At 36.8% G+C, this 22,045-nt stretch overlaps 1 protein-coding gene across 1 annotated transcript in view; it reads right to left on the bottom strand.

Moving 5' to 3' along the window:
• Window positions 1-22,045, bottom strand: part of IST1 (IST1 factor associated with ESCRT-III) — a 59,074-nt gene that overhangs the window by 25,796 nt on the left and 11,233 nt on the right. The window contains exons 3-4 of the mRNA XM_078784441.1: window positions 5,128-5,308; window positions 1,158-1,245 (exon numbers count right to left, since the gene is read on the bottom strand). Coding sequence (XP_078640567.1) covers window positions 1,158-1,245; window positions 5,128-5,308 — 269 coding nt within the window. The remainder of the gene's footprint in view (window positions 1-1,157; window positions 1,246-5,127; window positions 5,309-22,045) is intronic.

Here is a 22,045-nt window from a genome sequence, read left to right on the forward strand (position 1 = left end):
AGGGTCATTATCCAGTGTGGCAGCTACATTCAAATGTAAGGTGTGCACAGAGGGAGCTGCAGATGGAGGAAATGTTGAGTTGGATCTTGGAGACGGCATGAAGCTGGAAGGTGTGAAAACATTTTGCTACCTCGGAGACATGCTGAATGGAGAAGGTGGATCAGACTCAGCAACTGTTGCTCGAGTGAGATGTGCATGGAAGAAGTTTCGGGAATTGAGAGGCGTGCTGATGATGAGGGGAGTGTCGTTGAAGCTGAAGGGAAAGGTGTATGCTGCATGTGTGAGAAGTGTTATGATTTATGGGAGCGAGACATGGGTAATGAACGTAGATCAGCAACGAAGGTTGGAAAGGGTGGAAATGCGAATGGTTCGACGGATGTGCGGAGTATCGTTGAGAGAGAGGAAGACAAATGATGAATTGCGAAAGATGATGGGAATAGAGCCTGTGATTGATGCTGTGAAGAGGAACAGGTTGAGATGGTTTGGTCATGTGTTGAGGAAGGATGAAAGTGACTGGTTGAGAAGAGTGATGGAAATGAATGTAGAAGGAAGTAGAAGACGGGGAAGACCGAGAAAGACTTGGCTAAAGATGGTGGAAGAAGAAATGCGGGCAAGGGGGTTAACAAGGAGAGATGCAGAAAATAGGGCAAAATGGAGAAGATTGTCATGGGGACCGCAAGGCTAACCCCCGCTCTAGCAGGGAAAATGGCCTTTAAAATGCATGTTGTTTGTTGTTGTATAAAAATGAAATTACATCCCCGTGTAATTATCCCGGTGTGTACCCTGATTTAGAATAGGTACACCCTATCCCTGCGCATCGTAAGAGGCGACTAAGGGTTGGCGTCAGGAAGGGCATCCGGCCATAAAAACATTGCCTCAAACAGGGAACCATGATTGTCATGGGGCCCACAAGGCTAACCCCCGCTCTAGCGGGGAAAATGGCCTTAAAACGATCATTCATTCATTCATTCATCCCCGATAACAACCTGCAGATGAAGATACTACAATAGCTTTCCTTTATGCACCACTAACACGGACATAATCGCATTATGCAGAATTGTTTAAACAAATAGCAAAACAAAATGGAGAGAACATTGAAGAAAATTTACATTTACGCAATCTACAAATATAAAGATCAAAGAGATCGAGTTACTTACAACTTTGAGCTCCAGCACTTCAGATTGTAGTCTTGGTGCAGCCCAAATAAGGGAAGAGATCGATTCTTCCAAACCGGGATCGAGCTCTCTGGACACAAATTTGACAACAAGTTCTTACACTGATTTCTTAATTTAATTTCACTTTTTCAACAAGTTAATAAATTGATACAACGAATCAATTAAAAAATAAAATCCACTGTATTCATATCAACATGTTCAATACACAGATAACAAATAGCACTTTGTATATGTGAAATGGCCTCGAATTTGATGCGAGAACCAAGCTTTGCATCTCCATAACAAGGAAAACGCTCAAGGCCGATGTCATAACACTGAAGTTTTCTAATTAATGGAGGTCTTGTACAGGTAGATGTGTAACACCATTGCTGGAGCGAGTGAATTCCCAGAGCCAACTCATGAGCTGTTGAATACCTTTGACACACATGAGAAACAAAATAATACATTGATGCCAAAAACTATTTATTATATCACCATGATGAAGGGAAAATAGATGAAAGCAGGTCAAAGGATGTTGCATTTGCTTGCATGCTAGAAATATGCTTTTTAAGAAATGCAAGATGCTGAAACCCATTCCAATCACTCAAACTAATGGCACTTCCACAACATCTGTGAAAACTAGAACGGTACTCGGTATAGCGCATACCTCCACCAGACTGAACAGTTTATGATTTGTTTCCCACCGATAGGCCAGATGGAATCGGACCTGAGTCAAAATCTAATCGGCTTGTTCTCGTCACCTAACCAACTCATTCACCTAGATTAGTCATGTCATCGATAACTTTTTTTTAAATATCATGTTATATATTGCTTTTCATCCGATCTCTCAATGGTGAAGAATCACTTAAAAATTTAAGAATTCTCGTATCCGAATCCATATTCAGATCTCCACCAAAATCTACTCTATTTGTCCTTGTTCAGACACCCAACCTGTCCACCAAGTTTCGTCCAAATCCGTCAACAACTTTTTGAGATATCCTGCTATATATCGTTTTTTGCCATATCTCCCAATGGTGAAGAATCACTTAAAAATTCTACTAGCCGGATCCGAATCCGGATCTTCACCAACATCTAATCATTTCGTCAGTGTCACATATCGTACCTCTCTGCCAAATTTTGTCCGAATCCATCCACAACTATTTGAGATATCTTGTTCACAGACAGACAAACAAACAAATGAAAAATCGATCAGAGACCGAGGACTTGCTGGAATATACTTTTTTTTTTCAATCGGCCATTTTGGACAAATATGGCGGCCAAACCACGTGACCGATGACGTCATCATTATTTGTTTACTATCATCTATTTTGTCATCATTATCTAAACTAATTTATTTCTAGATTAGGCTCAAGAAATTTCATCTTGATCGGATGAAGATTTGTACTTGTCGAATTATGACGTCATAATGGACGCACCTATGGCATCATCATTAACATATTTTATTCCCCATGGAGAGTTCTTTACAATGAGCCATGTCTCAATTTTTCTATTCAGCACTTTCGGAAATAGAGGTGCAAAGTTTTTCGGTTTTTCCAAGATGGCGGCCGAACCACGTGACCGATGACGTCATCAATTGGGCACAGTCTATTCCAGGGCAAGACAAATATGTTTGTAAAGTTTGGTGATTCTACGTGCAACGGTGTAGACGTAGTGCTGTGCAGACAGCCATACTTGCCGACAGACAAACAGACAAACAGACAGACAGATAAACCAACCGATCAACATACTTGCCGGAATCATTTCCAGCAAGTAACAAAAAACAGACAGACAGGGGTGAAAACATAACCTCCATCCACCTTTGATGGTGGAGGTAATAATATTGCGGCTTACATTTGTAAACCAGTTTTAAAAAACAAAACAACTTGTCATGATAGCAGCACTGCCGATCCAGGAGCAATGAAATAAGGCTCAGAATGTCATGGAACAAGAACGGCACTCTTCAATGTCTCAACATCGACTTGCATGCCTCCGCTCACATTATTACATGATTATACATACTTGCACCAAGTTTGATTTATCAAAATCCAATCACTAGTTCACAAGTTGGCGCGGTAACAATTTTTACAGGTAACAAACACATGCGGTAACAAACAATTTTGGCTTTAAACACCAAGCAAGCATTCTCCCAAACAAGATGTGATCTTTGTACACATAATACTGTGGAAATATTCAGTTTGTTCACCCCCATATGTCCTCATTCCCCTCCCCTTGATGTCACTTAAACTCTGCTGTTGGCGTTGCTCTCTCTTTCCATTTTGTTCCCTTCCATTCTGCTCTCGCTCATTTTTTTTTTTTAAATTACCTTTATACAGGCAAGGTATGCATGCTCACCTCAAAGCTGTTTAGGCCTGGGTTTGAATCTCCACCCATATATAAACTGTCATCCCAGTGTTTAACAGGAAGGGCGATTCATCGATGTGTGTGCCGTCCCTCGGATGGACGTTAAACTGGTTGTCCCATCGGCAGGCATTAGAAGGTGGACGTTAAAGGTCCCACAGTGTCCAAGTTGGTGAAGAGTAGGCGAGATATCACCGGCACCCTTAAATTCCAAATACCTTCCCTAACCTATAGAGAGCACTGCATCAGCAGCACAGCCACAACCTCAGCTAATGATGCTACCCACAGCCTTGTGCACCAAACGAAAGAAGAAGATACTGTGGAACTCACTGGAAAGCTCCATCTAGTTCCCTCTTCCTTAAGATGCTTTGGGGAAAATGTTTTGTCATCAAAATTCTGCTACACACACCATTACATGCACAGTAAACATAAACATAACCAAGACGTCTCAAATCTATGGACCCTCGTATTTACCGATTCAGAAAGTTTAATCCAGCACATGCACATAATTATTACATTGCACCATTTTCATCAACAATGACGAAGACCTTGTGTGCTGTATGACTTAATCTTGATAATTGAAGTGAATGCACAAGGGTCACAAATAGCATCACAGCTGTGCTCTGTCTGTGCATCTTGTGCATCTACGGTGCATCTCGTCTCAAAAAACAAAAATTTGTACTGTATCGAGATTGGGATGTGTGTCAAGCTAGCGCCTACGCCTGACACATCACAACCTCAATGCAGTACAAAGATTTGTTCAATATTTCAAGGATGGTCTACCTGGTCAAAGCCTGTATTGTGGTAATCACCAAAACATCACGAACATAGTCTTTTTAGATAGTAATGGGAGCTTTGGATCGAACAATAACAATCAGTTGCTGCTAAAGCATCGTCATGACAATAAAATACTGCACAAATCAAAATGGATGCCATTTTTAAATAGAACTAGAGGTAAACAGTTATGTGCATTCATTCGAAGGTCGTGGTGCATTCGATGCTGAAAATGGTCACATTGCTGGGACATCTCCAGACACTGTGGAGTCTGCAATGTATTTAGGCAGAGCCCGTGTAACCCACAGCAAGACAAAATAGGGAAACAAACTTGCTTACGCGTGGTAGTCGAGAGTAATGGCCATTTGCGATGATTCGTCACCAGTCCGCCAATTTACTTATTATCACCAGGTAATTTGAAGAGCAAGTGTATCTTCAATAACATCATACGTCATCCAAGCCTGGCTTTGATATCAGCTGTTGAGGGGTTTAATTCAAGCCTGTTAATGCAATGGCGGATTTTGCAGGTTTCAGCTGTGGTCCTCATGTGATTCCAGCAACGCCAGCAAGAACATGTGGCTATACTAGTGGAAATAGATCATTTGAGGCATATGTTTAAAAAACAAAACCTTCAGTCGAAACAAATGAAGCAAGTAATGCAAGGAAATGTACCTCTACTAGTCCTTCATATTAAAGCTAAGCTATTCTAGGTTGCCCACAATTTTAATTACTAAACGACTTTTCTGGATAATGTTCATATTCCAGGGAGAAATAATTTCATATACTTGATGCAAATCTCCATTAGTGGATGATGTAAATAAATCAGCTGAATCGCACTCACTTCATGGACTGGATGAGGCCAAAGCGTGCAAGCAGCAGGTCACAGAAAAGCTCCAGGATCTCCATGGCCTCCACAAGATAATCTTCTCGGATTATGTGCTCTACTCTGATACGTGCTCTCTCATGTTTTCCTGCTGCCAGATAGTCAGCGATATCTTTACGTGCCTTTTGAGCGAGCTCAGCTGCAAGGAAGAGTGTGGAACACATTATTATCAGGTGAACGATCAACGCAGCAAGGCAGAAACAAAGTAACACTTTTAAACAAAGTAACAAACAAAGAAACAAAGTAACACTTTTAAACAAAGTAACAAACAAAGAAACAAAGTAACACTTTTAAACAAAGTAACAAACAAAGAAACAAAGTAACACTTCTTTAGAGAATTCTCATAAACAAACCACAAAGTCTAAACCCCGAGATGGGATACAGTTTTTGCATGGATAAAGCAGTTCTCAAATACCCTCATATTTTCACTAATTAGCCTTTATAAGTCAATGTATGTCATTTATGAAGTCTTTTGAAATACACATTTTGATTTTGCACAAACAAAAGCAGCTCGTAAAAGAGCCTGTATCAAGGGTATAAAAGAAGCATGCTCAAAAAGAGAGAAGCCAAGGAAACCAACACAAGGACCTTCGTCCTTGTCCTTACAAGGACACACCAAGTCAAGGTTGAGTGACGAATGGGTAAAAAATAAAAGATGGTGAAGCTATGATATTGCATCTACTAGAGCTCCCCTTCCACCTCCCACCCTCCGAAACATGTTCTCTCTGAACAGGTCCGATGAGATAGGAACAGAGAAATGGAGGTGTCATAAAAGGTGTGGATCGATAGCTAGCTTCTCCACATCTAAGATGGAAAAAAACCCTCCAACCAGCAGGTGGATATATCGCCAGGGAGAGCTGCCTCAACATCTATTACAGACAGATGAAAGAGCAGTGCATGGTAAAATAGCGAGCTCAGCTGTGTGGTCCCAGGAAGATGTTAATTTGAGAGTAATCAGTACTAACTCTTTGTGCAACAGGGCCCAATAATCTTCCCTGCTGACCAGATTCGTCAGGACAACGCAGTCACTGTCAGAGTGCCAATCGGTCCTCATGGACTGGCCCGTTCCCTCTTGTCTCTTCTCTAACTCTGTCGTGTCCCTGACTTCGTGAAGGTGGGGGTACACCATCCTGGATGTGGGAGATCTCTGTGTCGCTCTTGGGAGATTGCTTGGCTGTCTCCATGCTGCGGGCTTGCTCAAGAGAGCTTCTGGGGCTAAACAACAACAACAACAACAACAACAGGGCACAATGGCCTCTCGGATTGACAAGGCCATTTTCCTCACATAGAACGAACAGTTATTCACCAAGTGGAGAACAACACATGCCAAAGCCATGTTGAAATATTAATTCAACTGATCAGGAGTAAATAAATCCTAAGATAGAAAGTGAGCCCTGCTTTAGCTTTAGTCCTGTACCGGGTGTATTCCTGGGTATCCTATTTCTATTTCCTCAACACAATCATATGCTATTGCACATTTCATTTTCCTCTCATCGTTTTAATATACACTACATGACCAAAAGTATGCGGACACTTGAACATCAAACATCTCATTCCAAAATCATGGGCATTAATATGGAGTTGGTCCGCCCTTTGCTGCTATAACAGCCTCCACTCTTCTGGGAAGGCTTTCCACGAGATGATTGAACATTGCTGAGGGGATTTGCTTCCATTCAGCCACAAGAGCATTAGTAAGATTGGGCACTGATGTTGGGCGATTCGGCCTGGCTCGCAGTCGGCATTCCAATTCATCCCAAAGATGTTCGAAGGGGTTGAGGTAGGGGTTCTGTGCAGGTCAGTCAAGTTCTTCCACACCGATCTCGCCAAACCATTTCTGTATGGACCTCGCTTTGTGCACTGGGGCATTGCCATGCTGAAACAGGAGAAGGCCTTCCCAAAACTGTTGCCACAAAGTTGGAAGCACACAATCGTCTAGAAATCTTAACCCTGCAGCATACAATGACATTCTAGACTCTAGAATGTCATTGTATGGTGGAGCGTTAAGATTTCCCTTCAATGGAACGAAGGGGCCCAACCCGAACCATGAAAAACAGCCCCAGACCATTATTCCTCCTCCACCAAACTTTACAGTTGGCACTATGCATTCGGGCAGGTAGCGTTCTCCTGGCATCCGCCAAACCCAGGTTCGTCCGTCGGACTGCCAGATGGTGAAGCGTGATTCATCACTCCAGAGAACGTGTTTCTACTGCTCCAGAGTCCAATGGCGGGGAGCTTTACACCACTCCCGCCAACGCTTGGCATTACGCATCGTGATCTTAGGCTTGTGTGCTGTTACTCGGCCAATGGAAACACATTTCATGAAGCTCCCGACGAACAGTTGTTGTTCTGACGTTGCTTCCAGAGGCAGTTTGGAACTCGGTAGTGAGTGTTGCAACCGAGGACAGACGATTTTTACGTGCTACGCACTTCAGCACTCGGCGGTCCCATTCTGTGAGCTTGTGTGGCCTACCATTTTGCGGCTGGGCTGTTGTTGCTCCTAGACGTTTCCAGTTCACAATAACAGCACTTACAGTTGACCGGGGCAGCTCTAGCAGGGCAGAAATTTGACGAACTGACTTGTTGGAAAGGTGGCATCCTATGACGGGGCCACGTTGAAAGTCACTGGGCTCTTCAGTACGGCCCATTCTTCTGCCAATGTTTGTCTATGGAGATTCCATGGCTGTGTGCTTGATTATATATACACCCGTCAGCAATGGGTGCGGCTGAAACAGCCGAATCCACTAATTAGAAGGGGTGTCCGCATACTTTTGGTTATGTAGCGCATATATTTTCAATATATATTTAACTCCACAACAATTCTCATTTCAATTGCATTTCCTTCTGCTACTGGTTCTACAACACCATCCTCTCCCTCTATTCTCCAAACTGAATCTAGATTAAATATAAATGCTTTTTCTTTTTGAAGAATAAAAAAGTCATTTCAAAAATGCATTTCAACTGCAGTTGTATCTCTTTCATAAATGCCACACTTTGCTTTTTCTCCATCACGATGTATGTGTTTTCTTCTTTTTCGAAATGATTATTACCTCTGCCACCAAAGGTGGATGGAGATTATGTTTTCACCCCTGTCTGTCTGTCTGTCTGTCTGTCTGTCTGTGAACAAAAATATCTCAAAAAGTTGTGGACGGATTCAGACGAAATTTGGCAGAGATGTAGCATATGTGACAAGGACGAAATTATTAGATTTTGGTGAAGATCCGGATTCGGATCCAGCTAATATAATTTTTAAAGTGATTCTTCACCATTGGGAGATAGGGCCAAAAACGATACATAGCAGGATATCTCAAAAAGTTATGGATGGATTTGGACTAAACTTGTTGGACAGGTTGTGTGTGTGACAAGGAAGAATCGATTCAATTTTGCTGAAGATCCGGATCCGGATCCAGCTGGTAGAATTTTTTAAGTGATTCTTCACCATTGAGTGATATGGCCAACCAGGGGGAGGTATGCTCAGTAGTGTAATAATGTTGCTTCTGGGACACCTCCGTTTAACATGGGAAATCCCTATCTAATGTCATTTACCCCCTTGTCTTTTTCAAAAATCATAAACACCTCTATTTCTCCCACCCTCATCTTTATGAACCTTTTGTCTGTAGTACCTATCCTTAATGTTGTTCATTAGACCACTCAAACACTACAAATATTTGTTTTCTCTTATAGACCTATCATCCTTCTTCTACATATCATCTGGCAGATTAATCTTTGACCCACTCAAACATTGACCCATTCACTTCCATATTAATTCTTTCCCTCCCTCATTGCCCCTAAAGACCTCTATTTCTCTCACCCTGTTCTTTACGAACCTTCTAACCTTTTGACATGTTATCCTTATTCATTAGACCACTTAAACACCTGTGATCCTTCTGACCTTATGAACCTTTTAACCTTTTACTCTTAATATCATCTGGTGAATATAACCCACTCAAACAACGACCCTACAAATATTTGTTTATGTGTGGGAAATAATTTAATTCTCCTACAACTCTCCTCACCGTCTAATACATTAACAAAAAATATGTTTGAGTTTGGTTCTTTATTAAGATATTTTAACTGAGCTAAGATAAAATGGTAAACCTCCCTCAATGTTCTTATTTGAGCGCCTCCAGTGCCACACACTTTTTGGTAGGCTCTGCCCACCTTTTGTTAAGCTCCGTCCACTTTTTGGAAAAACCCCGCCCACTTTTTGGTAAGCCACGCCCACCTTTTACTAAGCCCCGCCCACTTTTTGTTAAGCCACGCCCACTTTTTGCTATGTCCCGCCCCTTTTGCTAAGCTCCGCCCACTTTTGCTAAGTCCCACCCACTTTATAAACTCTTCAGCATTGTATCATTTCCAGGTAATACAAAACATCATTTTCAGGGAATTTCCATCACATCATTTCCAGTTAAGACACGCCCAGGGAATTTCCACAGGAAATGACACACACCCAGCCCTTCTTATAAAAGGCACCGACCACACAGGCTTTTTCAAACACGCTTTCTGCTTCACTTGAGAATGGACTCCTATGCCGAAATGGAATGGGATAACTTTGCTATTCCTTGGAGTCCTACTACCTGTGTAGAACTCAACCTTCAGATTGATGAACTGGACTCGAACCTCTTATCAATGGAGGTAAGTTTGTTTATTTATTTATTTATTTATTTAATTTTTTTTTTTTTTTTTTTGATGAGACTCATGTAAGAGTTAACAAAGTTTATTTTAATATTCATAGAGCTTGATTTATACAAATAAAAATATTGTATTAAATTAATACATTGTTATTTTCTTTCACAGGAAATTGTATCTGAGATACGAAATGAAAATTCTGCTTTTAACACAACTTGGGATGAAGTTATTTTTTTGTTTGAAGACATTTTGAACAACCAAGACCCCCAGAACGAGTTCTACCTTGATGACCCAGCCAAAGAGTTATACCTTGGAGATCCACAAAATCCTGAAAAAGAGTTTTACCATGATGATACTTGTTGTGAGTTATCAAAACAAAACCCACTGAACAAGTTCTACCTTGATGAGCCAGAATACAAGTCATACATTGGAGACCCACAAATTTCTGAAAATTGGGAAAGGGGAGTTCTCCCTGATGGTCCGCAGTTATACTATGTGAGACACATCATAGAAACCCTAAAAAATTGTGAAATGGGAATTCTCCCTGATGGTCCGCAGTTATACTATGTGAGACACATCATAGAAACCCTAAAAAATTGGGCAAGGAGAGTTCTCCCTGATGGTCCGCAGTTATACTATGTGAGACACATCATAGAAACCCTAAAAAATTGGGCAAGGAGAGTTCTCCCTGATGGTCCGCAGTTATACTATGTGAGACACATCATAGAAACCCTAAAAAATTGGGAAAGGGAAGTTTTCCCTGATGGTCCGCAGTTATACTATGTGAGACTTATCACGGAAACCCCAAATATTTCTGAAAATTGTGGTTCTACCTTGGGGACTTGGAAAGATGGTTATATTTTTGGAGACTCGGAATGGGGGTTTTGTTTTGATGACTCGGAATGTGATACCTATCTTGGAGGCTCAACAGGAATGTGGTTATACCTTGGGAACTTGGAAAGTTGGTTTTATTTTGGAGACTCTACCTGTGGGGTCCATCTTGGAGACTCTTTGGATTCTAAAGCAATGAACAATGTTCTTTGTTTAATGACGCTTGATTTAAGCAATATCAAGAAAGTTCGAGGAAGAAAATGCTGGAAAATTCTTTCTTCCCATTTCTACTTCTTCAAACTTGAAAGCCTTGAAAGACAGAATTGGAAGAAGAGGAAAAAAAAAAAAATGAAATACATATTTTTAAAAAAGAAGAAAAAAAAGATTATGTTAGGGTTTGGGTGGGATTTTGAATGTGAGGGTTAGGGATGGGGTTGGGTTAGGGATGGGGTTGGGTTAGGGTTGGGATTTTGAATGTGAGGGTTAGGGTTGGGGTTGGGTTAGGGATGGGGTTGGGTTCGGGTTGGGATTTTGAATGTGAGGGTTGGGGTTGGGTTAGGGATGGGATTGGGTTAGGGTTGGGATTTTGAATGTGAGGGTTAGGGATGGGTTGGGGTTGGGTTAGGGATGGGGTTGGGTTAGGGTTGGGATTTTGAATGTGAGGGTTAGGGATGGGGTTGGGTTAGGGATGGGGTTGGGTTAGGGATGGGGTTGGGTTAGGGATGGGGTTGGGTTAGGGATTGGGTTGGGTTAGGGATGGGGTTGGGTTGGGAATGGGTTGGGTTAGGGATGGGGTTGGGTTAGGGATGGGTTTGGGTTAGGGATGGGTTTGGGTTAGGGATGGGGTTGGGTTAGGGTTTGTATATTATTATGACTCACTCACACATACACAAAAGTTAAGCCCCAACTGGAAAGTTGAGGGATTCTGTGTTTGGGGTTCACAGATTTAAAAACGTATCCCCATTATACACACACAAAAGTTAAGCCCCAACTGAAAAGTTGTGGGATTCTGTGTTTGGGGTTCACAGATTTAAAAACGTATCCCCATTATACACACACAAAAGTTAAGCCCCAACTGAAAAGTTGTGGGATTCTGTGTTTGGGGTTCACAGATTTAAAAACGTATCCCCATTATACACACACAAAAGTTAAGCCCCAACTAAAAAGTTGTGGGATTCTGTGTTTGGGGTTCACAGATTTAAAAACGTATCCCCATTACATTTTATTTATTTATTTATTATTTTCAAGGGTATTATCTGCTTACTTGTGTTTTTTGTAATTCTTGCGAGTAAAATGAACCCAAGATTTCTTCTCCATTTAAATCATATAATTTGTAGGTCCAAGGGACTGTATCCATTACATCAATGATTTTAAATAATTCACGAGTCCATTTTTGTGTATAACCTTTCTCAAAATGACTTTTCCATTTGTATATTCTTACAATATCACCAACTTTAAACTTGGGCTTTCTCAAATTAATCTCCTTTTCATATTCTAATTTTGTAAATGTTTCTGATGGTTTTGATTTTGTTGATGAATGAACTGTATTATTGTAATTATCTACAATATCCTGAATTAAATACACCCATTTTTGAGAACCGAGTTGTGTGAATTTTTTATATAATTTCTCTTTTAAAGTACGATTAAAACGCTCAATAACAACTGCCTTTCCTTCATTAAAGGTGCTGTATAATTTAATACCCTTCCCCTTAAGAAATTTCATGAATATTTTGTTATAGAACTCTGTTCCCTCATCAGTCCATAACTTCTTTGGTTTCCTTTTATCCCGATCAAATATTAGCTTAAAGGCTAACATTAAAGTATCACCCCTTTTATTTTTTAAAGGGACAACCCAGGCAAATCTACTCCTCAAATCAATAACGGTTAAAGCATACCTGTATCCCCTGTCATTATTCAATTCAATTAAATCAGCGGACCATATGTGGTCGGTGTATTTAGAATAAACCTTCCTTCTTTTAAACTTTGTGATTATAGGTTTGTGTAATTCTTCAGCCAAAAGCTCCTCAGTCTTGATGACATCATTAGAGCCTAATAGTTTTTTGAGGAATAACCAAGACCAAGTTTCAATTTAGCATTTATCAAATTTCTCACAATAAACCTATCAACTTTCTCTCTCAACGTTGGATTTTGTATCAAAGACAAATTATACAACATTTCGCTGTCGGCTTTATGTTTTTCAGTCAACGTAGTGGTTTTCCCATAAGCAATATCATGCTTCATACACACTTCGTCAACCCTATTTGTAGGTTTAGACCAAGGTTTAGGATTGTCAGCCTCATCTAATCTTTTATCCAAGTTTGTTCCTGGACCACAGAAAGAATACCCTGGAAGGTGTAATTCCCCTGGAATTCCAGTTGTTGTAAATTTACTTCCTGACAGAAACTTTTGTATGTCTCCTCCTCTTTTAGGAGAGATGAATTGGCACTTTTTAGAGCCACATACTTGACATATTCCTTTTTGATAAACTCTATTATTTTTAGCTTTAACATGAGATATTTTTAGATTGAGTTTTCTTTTTACATTTGAGACAATAACTCATATTTATTTATCAGAAAAATTCCGACAGAGTATCAAAACCTTTTTGGTTTTCAACATATACATTTCAATCTTTATTTTTAAAACATAAAGAATCCTAAGGAATGCCTTCACTCTCTCCTCCATTTATTTACAAATAAAAACTAACTAAAGTCAATGACACCAACATCATCAATCACATAATCTTTTCCTTCTTCTTCTTCTTCTTCTTCACCACTTTCTCGTTTAAATCTCCTCCCTGAAATTGAAGACATTAACGTTGTTATTTTTGAAACCATTATCTTCATAAGAGTTGTTAATTCTTTAATTTCCTCTTCGGTGCGTTGAGATTGATTTATTTGCTGTAATACACTCAATCTTTTACGAATCTCACTGATTTCCATCTTTTTATATTTTTCCTCCCTCTCTCTTTGCTCCCTTTCCTCCCTCTCCTCCTTCTCCTTTTTCTCCCTCTCCTCCTTCTTCTTTTTCTCTCTTTCCTCCTTCTCCCTTTTCTCTCCTTCCTCCTTCTCCTTTTTCTCCCTCTCCTCCTCCTTTTTCTCCCTCTCCTCCTTCTCCTCCCTCTCCCTTTCCTCCTTCTCCTTTTTCTCTCTTTCCTCCTTCTCTTCTTCAACTCCTTCCTCATCCCTTGCTACCCTTGAGTTTGAACCCCAAAGAATATTATACATATACTCATCTGGATTTTGAGATATTCTTGTATCTATAATTATTTTTCTCATAATAGGATACCAATAAGATTTGTTGACGATTTCTAAAAGAGTTTTATATTTCATAACTTTGAGAAGTTCATTTTTATTTAATATTTTAAACAAGTCTCTATTTGTGGGTTTAACAATATCAGTATAAGGCCAGTTTTTAATGACAAAATTCCCATGTATATGCTCCAAATCATAAGGTATGTAATACCGAGCACCCTTTTCTTGTAGGTATCCTTGAATACAAAAATTATAATTCTCTTGTAGTCTTCTTCCTGCCATTTATGTATCAGAAATATATGTGAGATTAATATTATGACAGGTAATACCACCCCATCTTCCCACTACCAAATCGGTTTGTATTCCTCGGCTTTCTATCCTTATCTCATTACCTTCCTTCTTTGTCATGCGAACCATCGCTATACTATCATATATTTTTCTTTTCTTAAAATCACGTATTTGTTGTTTACTAATTGTACTTCCACATAAATCCTTATCCTCACCAAGTGGATAATATTCTTCTTTACGAGACTGATTTAAATCATGTAGGTCTTCTATGTTTATTGAAAAAGACCAATTATACCCTAAATCAGGCATATCATACCCCCATTTATTAATTCGCATATTAACTAAATGTCCTTCTTTATAAAATTCAATTGTAAGCAGGTAGTTAAATTCAATGAGGAAAGGTGTATGGTCAGTATAACCAGGTGTTGTGGTTGTAAATTTTACTTGTTTCACAAAACGTGCTGTTTTCTTTAAAAATATATATTGTGATAAATCACTTAATCTAATTAAGTCATTCGCATCTGTAGGGTTTGGATAATTGATTAATTTATAAGTATTCTTCATATTAATATTTTTACTTACACTATATTTTTGTCGTTCAGCCTGTGCCTTTGTATAATAATTTGATAAATCAATATCCTGAGAGGATTTTCCAAAGATAGAACCATCTTTTCCAACATAAGTCATTTATATTAGATTAAAAATGATATCATAAAAATTTTCATTATTGTTGAGTTGAAATAATACATATAAACATAATTGACCACAACATTTAGAATTAATTTCTTGAACTTGAAATGTTTGATAAACACCATTCTGGAAGAATTGTATTACTTCAACAGGTGGTGGCATACCATAACTATCAAAATAATATTTATCCTGACTATTATGAATACAAACCCAATGAGAACCATTCTGTGTGTCTAAATTCATAATAATATTCTTTGTATTCTTATTTATATGTATTAATTCATCTCTCATACAAATAACCACATTATCAATTTTTAGTGTTTTACAATACTTAGCTAGTTCTATATTTGACGTTGTATTCTTTCCAAATTGTTTAAACCATTTATCCATTTATTTATGAGAAAGATACAATCCATTACCCCGTTTAGTTAGTTTAACACCCGCTTGAGCGATAGAGGAAAGCATATCTCCAACCAACAATCTAGCTTTATCAGGTAGACTTTCAAGTTTTTGAGCAAAATCTACAATTACACCACTTCCACTAATTTGTTTCTCCAACTCCTTGTTATGTCTTTCCAATTCTTTTTGAGCTTTTAGTTGTGCCTTCCTTTCGTTAGCAGTTTTTACCGCTGCTGAAATACCACCAGTCAATGCTCCCGCCGCACTTAAACCAGCAAATAAAGGAATTAGAAACGGGAGAAATCCTCCTCTTGACTCGTCTATTGAATATTTCTTTAACATAGGTTTCGTCATTTTAATTTTAAGTGATCCAACATCATTTAGTGTTTTTACTTGTGTGTGTGTGAGTAAAACATCAATTCTTACAGCTCCTTTTCTTTGAATTGTATTAACATTAATAATACAAGGCTTTTGATTTTGAATACAAGATGTTAATTTATTAAGATTGATTTGATTAACATATACCCCAACCATTTATTTATGAGAAAAAACCTATGTGATATTAATCATAACACCATTATCTGTATTAATCTGTAATTCTGTTTCCTCCAAAAGCAAACAATATGCATTAACCTCTTCACTCTCCCCTCTTTCAATGTATAGAGAAGTATCCACTCGATTAGACTTTATAGTTTCCTTTTGAGAACTCAGGTCAATTGCGTAGATTGTATAAAGTTTTTGAAACGCAACCATATCCAAAATAGGATCATTATTACCATTACTTTCACACACCTTTTGGTAGGACTTGTAGGCTTCCGCATAATCATTTTTTTCCCAATCAATTTCCAATCTATCTCGCGGATAAAATGTGCCATCAAGAGAACCCCGAAGTTGTTTCACCTTAGCATTATCACTCAGCGCATTATTCTTATTAGTACCGTCCTCTCCATCTGGTTTTTTAAAAATGAGCCAGAGGTATCGTGGCTTTCCTTGAAGAACACCCAAATTCCAAGTGTAGGTAGTGTGTTCCAGTTTAACGTGTTGACATCTTCTTTTAAGGTATGATACATTTAGCGGTTTCTTTGAGTTAAGTCTTCTATTTAACATCTCTTCCGTTTTAAGATTAGGAGTATATTCACTGATATACCAACACAAATCATTAATAACAAATTTATTGTTGTCTCCAAAAGCATTTTCATCCCCAAAAAGCAACCTATTTACATTATCATTCCTTTGTAGTTGAAATCTAATTTTAAGACCATACAAAACTTTATCATAATCGCAAAATCCAAATATACCTTTAAGAGGTACTGCTACGGTAAAACTATTCACTGCTTTTGTTTCATCATTATACATTGACTTCCTTTGACTATAACCAGGGTCTGCGTTTGTACCCGTTGACATATCAGGAATAAAACCTTCAACAGCTCCCTTACCCATTCTATCACTAAACGAATATAGTGTAAATTTCATCATTTCAGATGTAGCAGAGACATAATCAACCGCTTCAACCTCTTGTGTTCCAATATACAGGCGGACACTGTCAAACATTTTCCAGAAGAAATCATTTACGAGTGTAGCATTAGTATTATTCGCAGCCTTAGTGAATTTAAATTTACACAGCAAGAAACTATCAGCTATATTCAAGTAAGTTTGTTGATTATTTATTTCAAAACTTTTTGTTCCGTTTGAATTCCAGTCTGTTCCTGTTATAGCATTTACCTTAAAATAGTCTTCCTTTTTAGTGGAGTTTGAAATGATAATCGTATCATCCAAATCATAGATACTATCAATCGCTTCCATACTTGTATTTATATAGCATTAAAATTGTTGAAACCCTGACCCAAGTATTTTAATGATTTTTTGTCGTTCTTGTGAAGATAGTTGAGTTTTACCTTTTTTTATTTCTTTGATTGCTTGTAATTTATGAGACTCCTTTTGAGCATCTTTTATACTCTTTATAGCACCCGCAACGGAGCCCACGGCAGAAGCAGTTGAATCAATTAGGTCTTTATGTTTAAGGATGGTTGAACCAATACCCATTAGAGTATCAATTATCCCATCTCCTTTATTTCGAAATTGATGACCTACACCTCGTTGTCTCTTAGGTTTATAGTATCCTCTACCCACATACCTTGTATAGTCTGGTGAAAGGAACATGCCCTCCCCTGTAATTATTTTATATTTTCCCAACTCGTGTTTTCTCACAATAACCATTATTTATTTATTGAAAAACTTCACGTAGGTGAATTCTGATGGATATAATTTCATCATTAAAGGATATCATACGATTATCTTGGTCGGTTATCCTAAAACTTACTCTGTATATGGTTTTTCCTGACACAGGTAAATAGACAAGATTTTTTGGTTCCATATTAAATTTATAACCAATCGGGGTTGAGTATGCACTGAATGAAAATATTGTATTTGTTCTTATTCCATCGTTATAAGCACCATCAATCAAATCACAATGAATTAATACTGAATTTATACCGGAGGATATTTGGATAACATTATCACTGTAAAACGTCCCGTTATTTTCAATCTTTTTTGAAGAGAAACCCAATAGCTCTCTAAACGAATTTTCAATCGTGAAATCAACTTTATAATTATTTTTAAGTTTAATAGTTGATTTTGAAGTGTGTTTTTGAATATCTATTACAATATTTTTTGGTTCATCACCTTTTTCTTTCATAAGGCGAGAGACTTCTGAAGATATTTGAGAAATCTCGTAAGCTCCAGGTGAAACGGTTATAGTTTTATATCCACTTCCTGGATTATAACTAAACTTGTTGTTTTTCTCTGTGATATTAAAAAGGGTATTGTAAGTTTCCATTGACAACAAAGATGCCTCATATGAGGTAAGGGGGTCAAGTTGTAGTGGGTAAGGGAATGAAGCTGTGTAATCGCTCGTTGTGAAATTAAAACTAAGAATTGTGCTTCTCATCTTATTTAATATCTAATAAAATATCTTTGTATTGACATTTATTAATTATTTTCATGTTCATCAACTGATCTAAAATGGCTGAGGATTCATTAAAACAATTGTTGTTTCCAGCCTTCTTACTACCTAACAACAATAATAGCCTATTAACTAATTGTGATGGGTCATTTGGAAGAAAACTAACACCCGAACCAAGCTTACTTAAAGCATCAATAATATGTTTCTCCTTCTCATTCTTCTTACTTTTACCAGCAACAGAAACTCCATAATCAAGTGCATTTAGCAACTCAATATATACCCTATCTTCCTCTCTTTCCATATCAAGTGGTTCCTCAAAATATTTTGAACCGCTGAATCCGGGGTTTGTTAGAAGAAACATTAATCTTGGAGTTAATTTAACATTTGGTTGAGTAGAACTCAAGAACATCAATTCATCATTAAATATCAATACCTTTTCTTCCACAAGATGAAACACTGCTGGTTCTTCTGTTGGAATGAGACCTGCTCTGGTTTTTGAACCCGCCGAATATTCATTGTTTTGAAGAGCTTCCACAACATAATTAGGGGGTTGATTTACCTCCTCAAGTTTCCGAAATAATCCCTCGTCATCATATTCTAATTCACCAAGTTCTTGTTTTGTTATCTGACTAAAATCTTTGAGCATTTGAAGTTTTTTCGGAGTAAATTCTACCGTGGGAACTGTAGGTGAGTGTTGAGTTTTCAAAAGTGGTTTAAAGAATTTCTCTTGTTTTCTTTCAAAGGCTTCTTCACCAGTTAGTTTCTGTCTCCGTTTCTTCTTTATCTCTTCCTGTTGTTTAACAACTTTTGAAACTAATTGTTGATGTTCCTTAAACTTTCTTTCTCTTTCTTCGGTATTCATTTTCTGTATTTATTTATTGAAAAATATCATTTAGTATCTCATCTTGTTTCACAACAATATATTTATATTTTCCAATCGTGTGTTTCATATAATTTTCAAATTCTTTTTTACTACATAACGTAGAGCAATTATCTCTCCAAAAATTATTTACATCTATTGAATTTAACTTAAATAAAATAAAAGTATTGGCATTGTTTCTTATTGAGCGTCGAGGGAGTTGAAAATATGATTGACTAAGATATATACAATTACAAGAAGAATGTCTCCCTCTTGTATAGTAGCTATCCATTACTGTTTGGTTTCTCTCATTAACACAATCATCAAAGATGACGAGGTTCTTTTTTGATTTATCTAAATCTTGAGGTGAAGGTATATCATCCGTATTATCACTGAGAATACAAGTTATGGGTTTCGATTTTGATTTCTGTGTATCACAAAATAATTGTATTATATCTTCAATATTATAATCATTCAGTTTGTTTTGAAGTTTAAATAAACCGATAATGTCTTCCTTTTTAAGACCTGCATTAAAACCCTGTGAGAGTAGTTGATACTCGGGTTGAAAACTTGACTTTGTAAAAATTATTAAATTATCATAATCTAAAAAATTAGGACCAAGGAGCATCTTTAAAAGTAAACAGGTTTTCCCACATCCGCTTGAACCAACTATTAGACATCTCAATGAATTTGGAATGTTTTTATGGTTATTAAATTTTATCTTATTTTCCCAAACGGGTAAAAAATCATTCATTTATATATTTGGAAAACAAGTCATCCAACTTTTTTTGAGCTATTTTAGAAACTCTATATTTTATCCTGAGTTCGGGTTTAATTTCAAAATAATTCATTATTTTATTTATGTAGTATCTTGTATTAACATTTCCATTAAAATTATTTTGAATAATAAATATCATTAAACCCTTATACATTTCCTCAATACAAAGAGTCTCTTTCCTTGTAAGAAATGGTGTATTATCACCATAATGCTTAACATTCATCTCTCTTATTAATCTTGTAAAGTAATTCATTTTTGGTTCTAATTTAAAAGAGTTATATGTTTTTTTATATTTCTTATTATCATTAATTAGAATATAATCACAGAATAAACATTGTTTATATGAATCCTCATCATTAAGCCCCACTCTATCACAAGCCGGACAATTCTCTAATTTATCATATGGAGAGTCTGGAAATTCTAAATATCCTTCAGAACTTATCATATTTATGTGGTAAATTTTTACTTAAACTAAACGCAAGTTTATTCATTAATAAATACAATGTTTCAAAGCACAAAAGACAAATTTCAATCAATCTCTACTTCGGTGGAAGATATAGAAAAATATGTCAAAGATGTTAAATTGAACAAAGATAAATATGGAAATTTTTGGGTAAAACCAGTTATGGAAAATAACATGAGCCCCTCTATTTCATTTAAAGGAAGAGCTCTAACTATACCTGGAAAGACATCCATTAAAGTAAATCTAACAAAAGTTTCTCCTCTACTCCTGGCAATTTATTCAAAGCTTGAAAAAGTGATTGACCACGATACTTTGAAAAAGAATGATAAGACCATTAATAATTCTAGAGGAGACATTTGTATTTTCTTTAATAATCCAAAGGGTGTAGATCTAAGTAAAATGAATGATGTTAATATTTCTGGTGAAATGTCATTTCGTTCTATGATAGTTAGAGATTATTTAAAGATAACTTTTGATATAAAAATTGTAGAGATTGAATCTGTTAATGAAAGAAAGTATATAGATATTGATGGGAATATTTTTCTTGCTAATTAAATATGAGTCAATACAGCAGTGAAGATTTTACTATTTCATTGAACTCGGACGATAGTGATGATAGTATTTCATTGAACTTGGACGATGGTGATGATAGTATTTCATTGAACACAGATGATAGTTATGATACTAATAGTTTGTGCTCAAATGATAGTTATGAGAGTAGCTTTATTGATGACTCTGAGTATGATTCTGAGTATTCATGTGATAGTTATGACTTAGATGATTCTGAGTGAAAAAGTGTTTTAGTTTAAGCACAGCGATATATATAAAACGGAGCTGTAAAGCTCAAAAGTGTTTTATTTTAAGCACAGTGATATATATAAAACACCACGTTTTCTCACGCTATAAATATGGTTTATTGTGATACTTGCGAGAAGGAAGTAAAATATTATAAACAACATATTCTCACCGCAAAACATACATACAACATTTTAAACAAACTTTCCCCTCTTCCACCTGAAACAAAACACTGTTCTACATGTAATAAAAATATCCTCAAGAAAGGCTTCAAAATACATCTTAAAACAAATCTACATTTATCAAATTTTATCACAACTAAAAACTCTGATGGAGCATTCAAAGGACATATTAAAATAAGAGTCTTTAACTTCAAACCTCCTGAACCAGAGTCTATAGTTGATGCTGTAGAAATAGTTAAACCTGCTGTTCAAACGTTGATTGAAAAAACACTAAAGGAAATGAAACCACTTAAATTTTATATGGGAGTAAAATTAGAAATGACAAAGGATGAAGGAGTTATAGATGCACCATACATGAGAACTGAGCCACACTTTATATCTTCATATCAAGATTTTAAAACATCAGGAGTCTATGATGAACTTATTAAACAAGAGCAAGATGTGGATAATTCAATCGTAGGAAGTGGATTCAATATAGGAAAAATTATTTACATAGACATTCATATTCTTAAATCAGATCCTCTAAAAGCTTCTTCTTACATTGATTTACCCAGTGTTATCAAAAATAGAAAAGCAGTTATCAATATCAAAAATAAAGACAATAAATGTTTTCTCTGGTCTATTTTAGCACACTTACATCCTCCACATTTTCATGATGAAAGAGTATCTCATTATAAAAAATATGAGAATACATTAAATACGAAAGATCTAAAGTTTCCGATGACTTTAAATGATATTCCTAAATTTGAAAA

This window comes from Myxine glutinosa, chromosome 9 (genome assembly GCF_964187855.1).
Source record: "Myxine glutinosa chromosome 9, kmMyxGlut1.1, whole genome shotgun sequence".
Classification (NCBI taxonomy): domain Eukaryota; kingdom Metazoa; phylum Chordata; class Myxini; order Myxiniformes; family Myxinidae; genus Myxine; species Myxine glutinosa.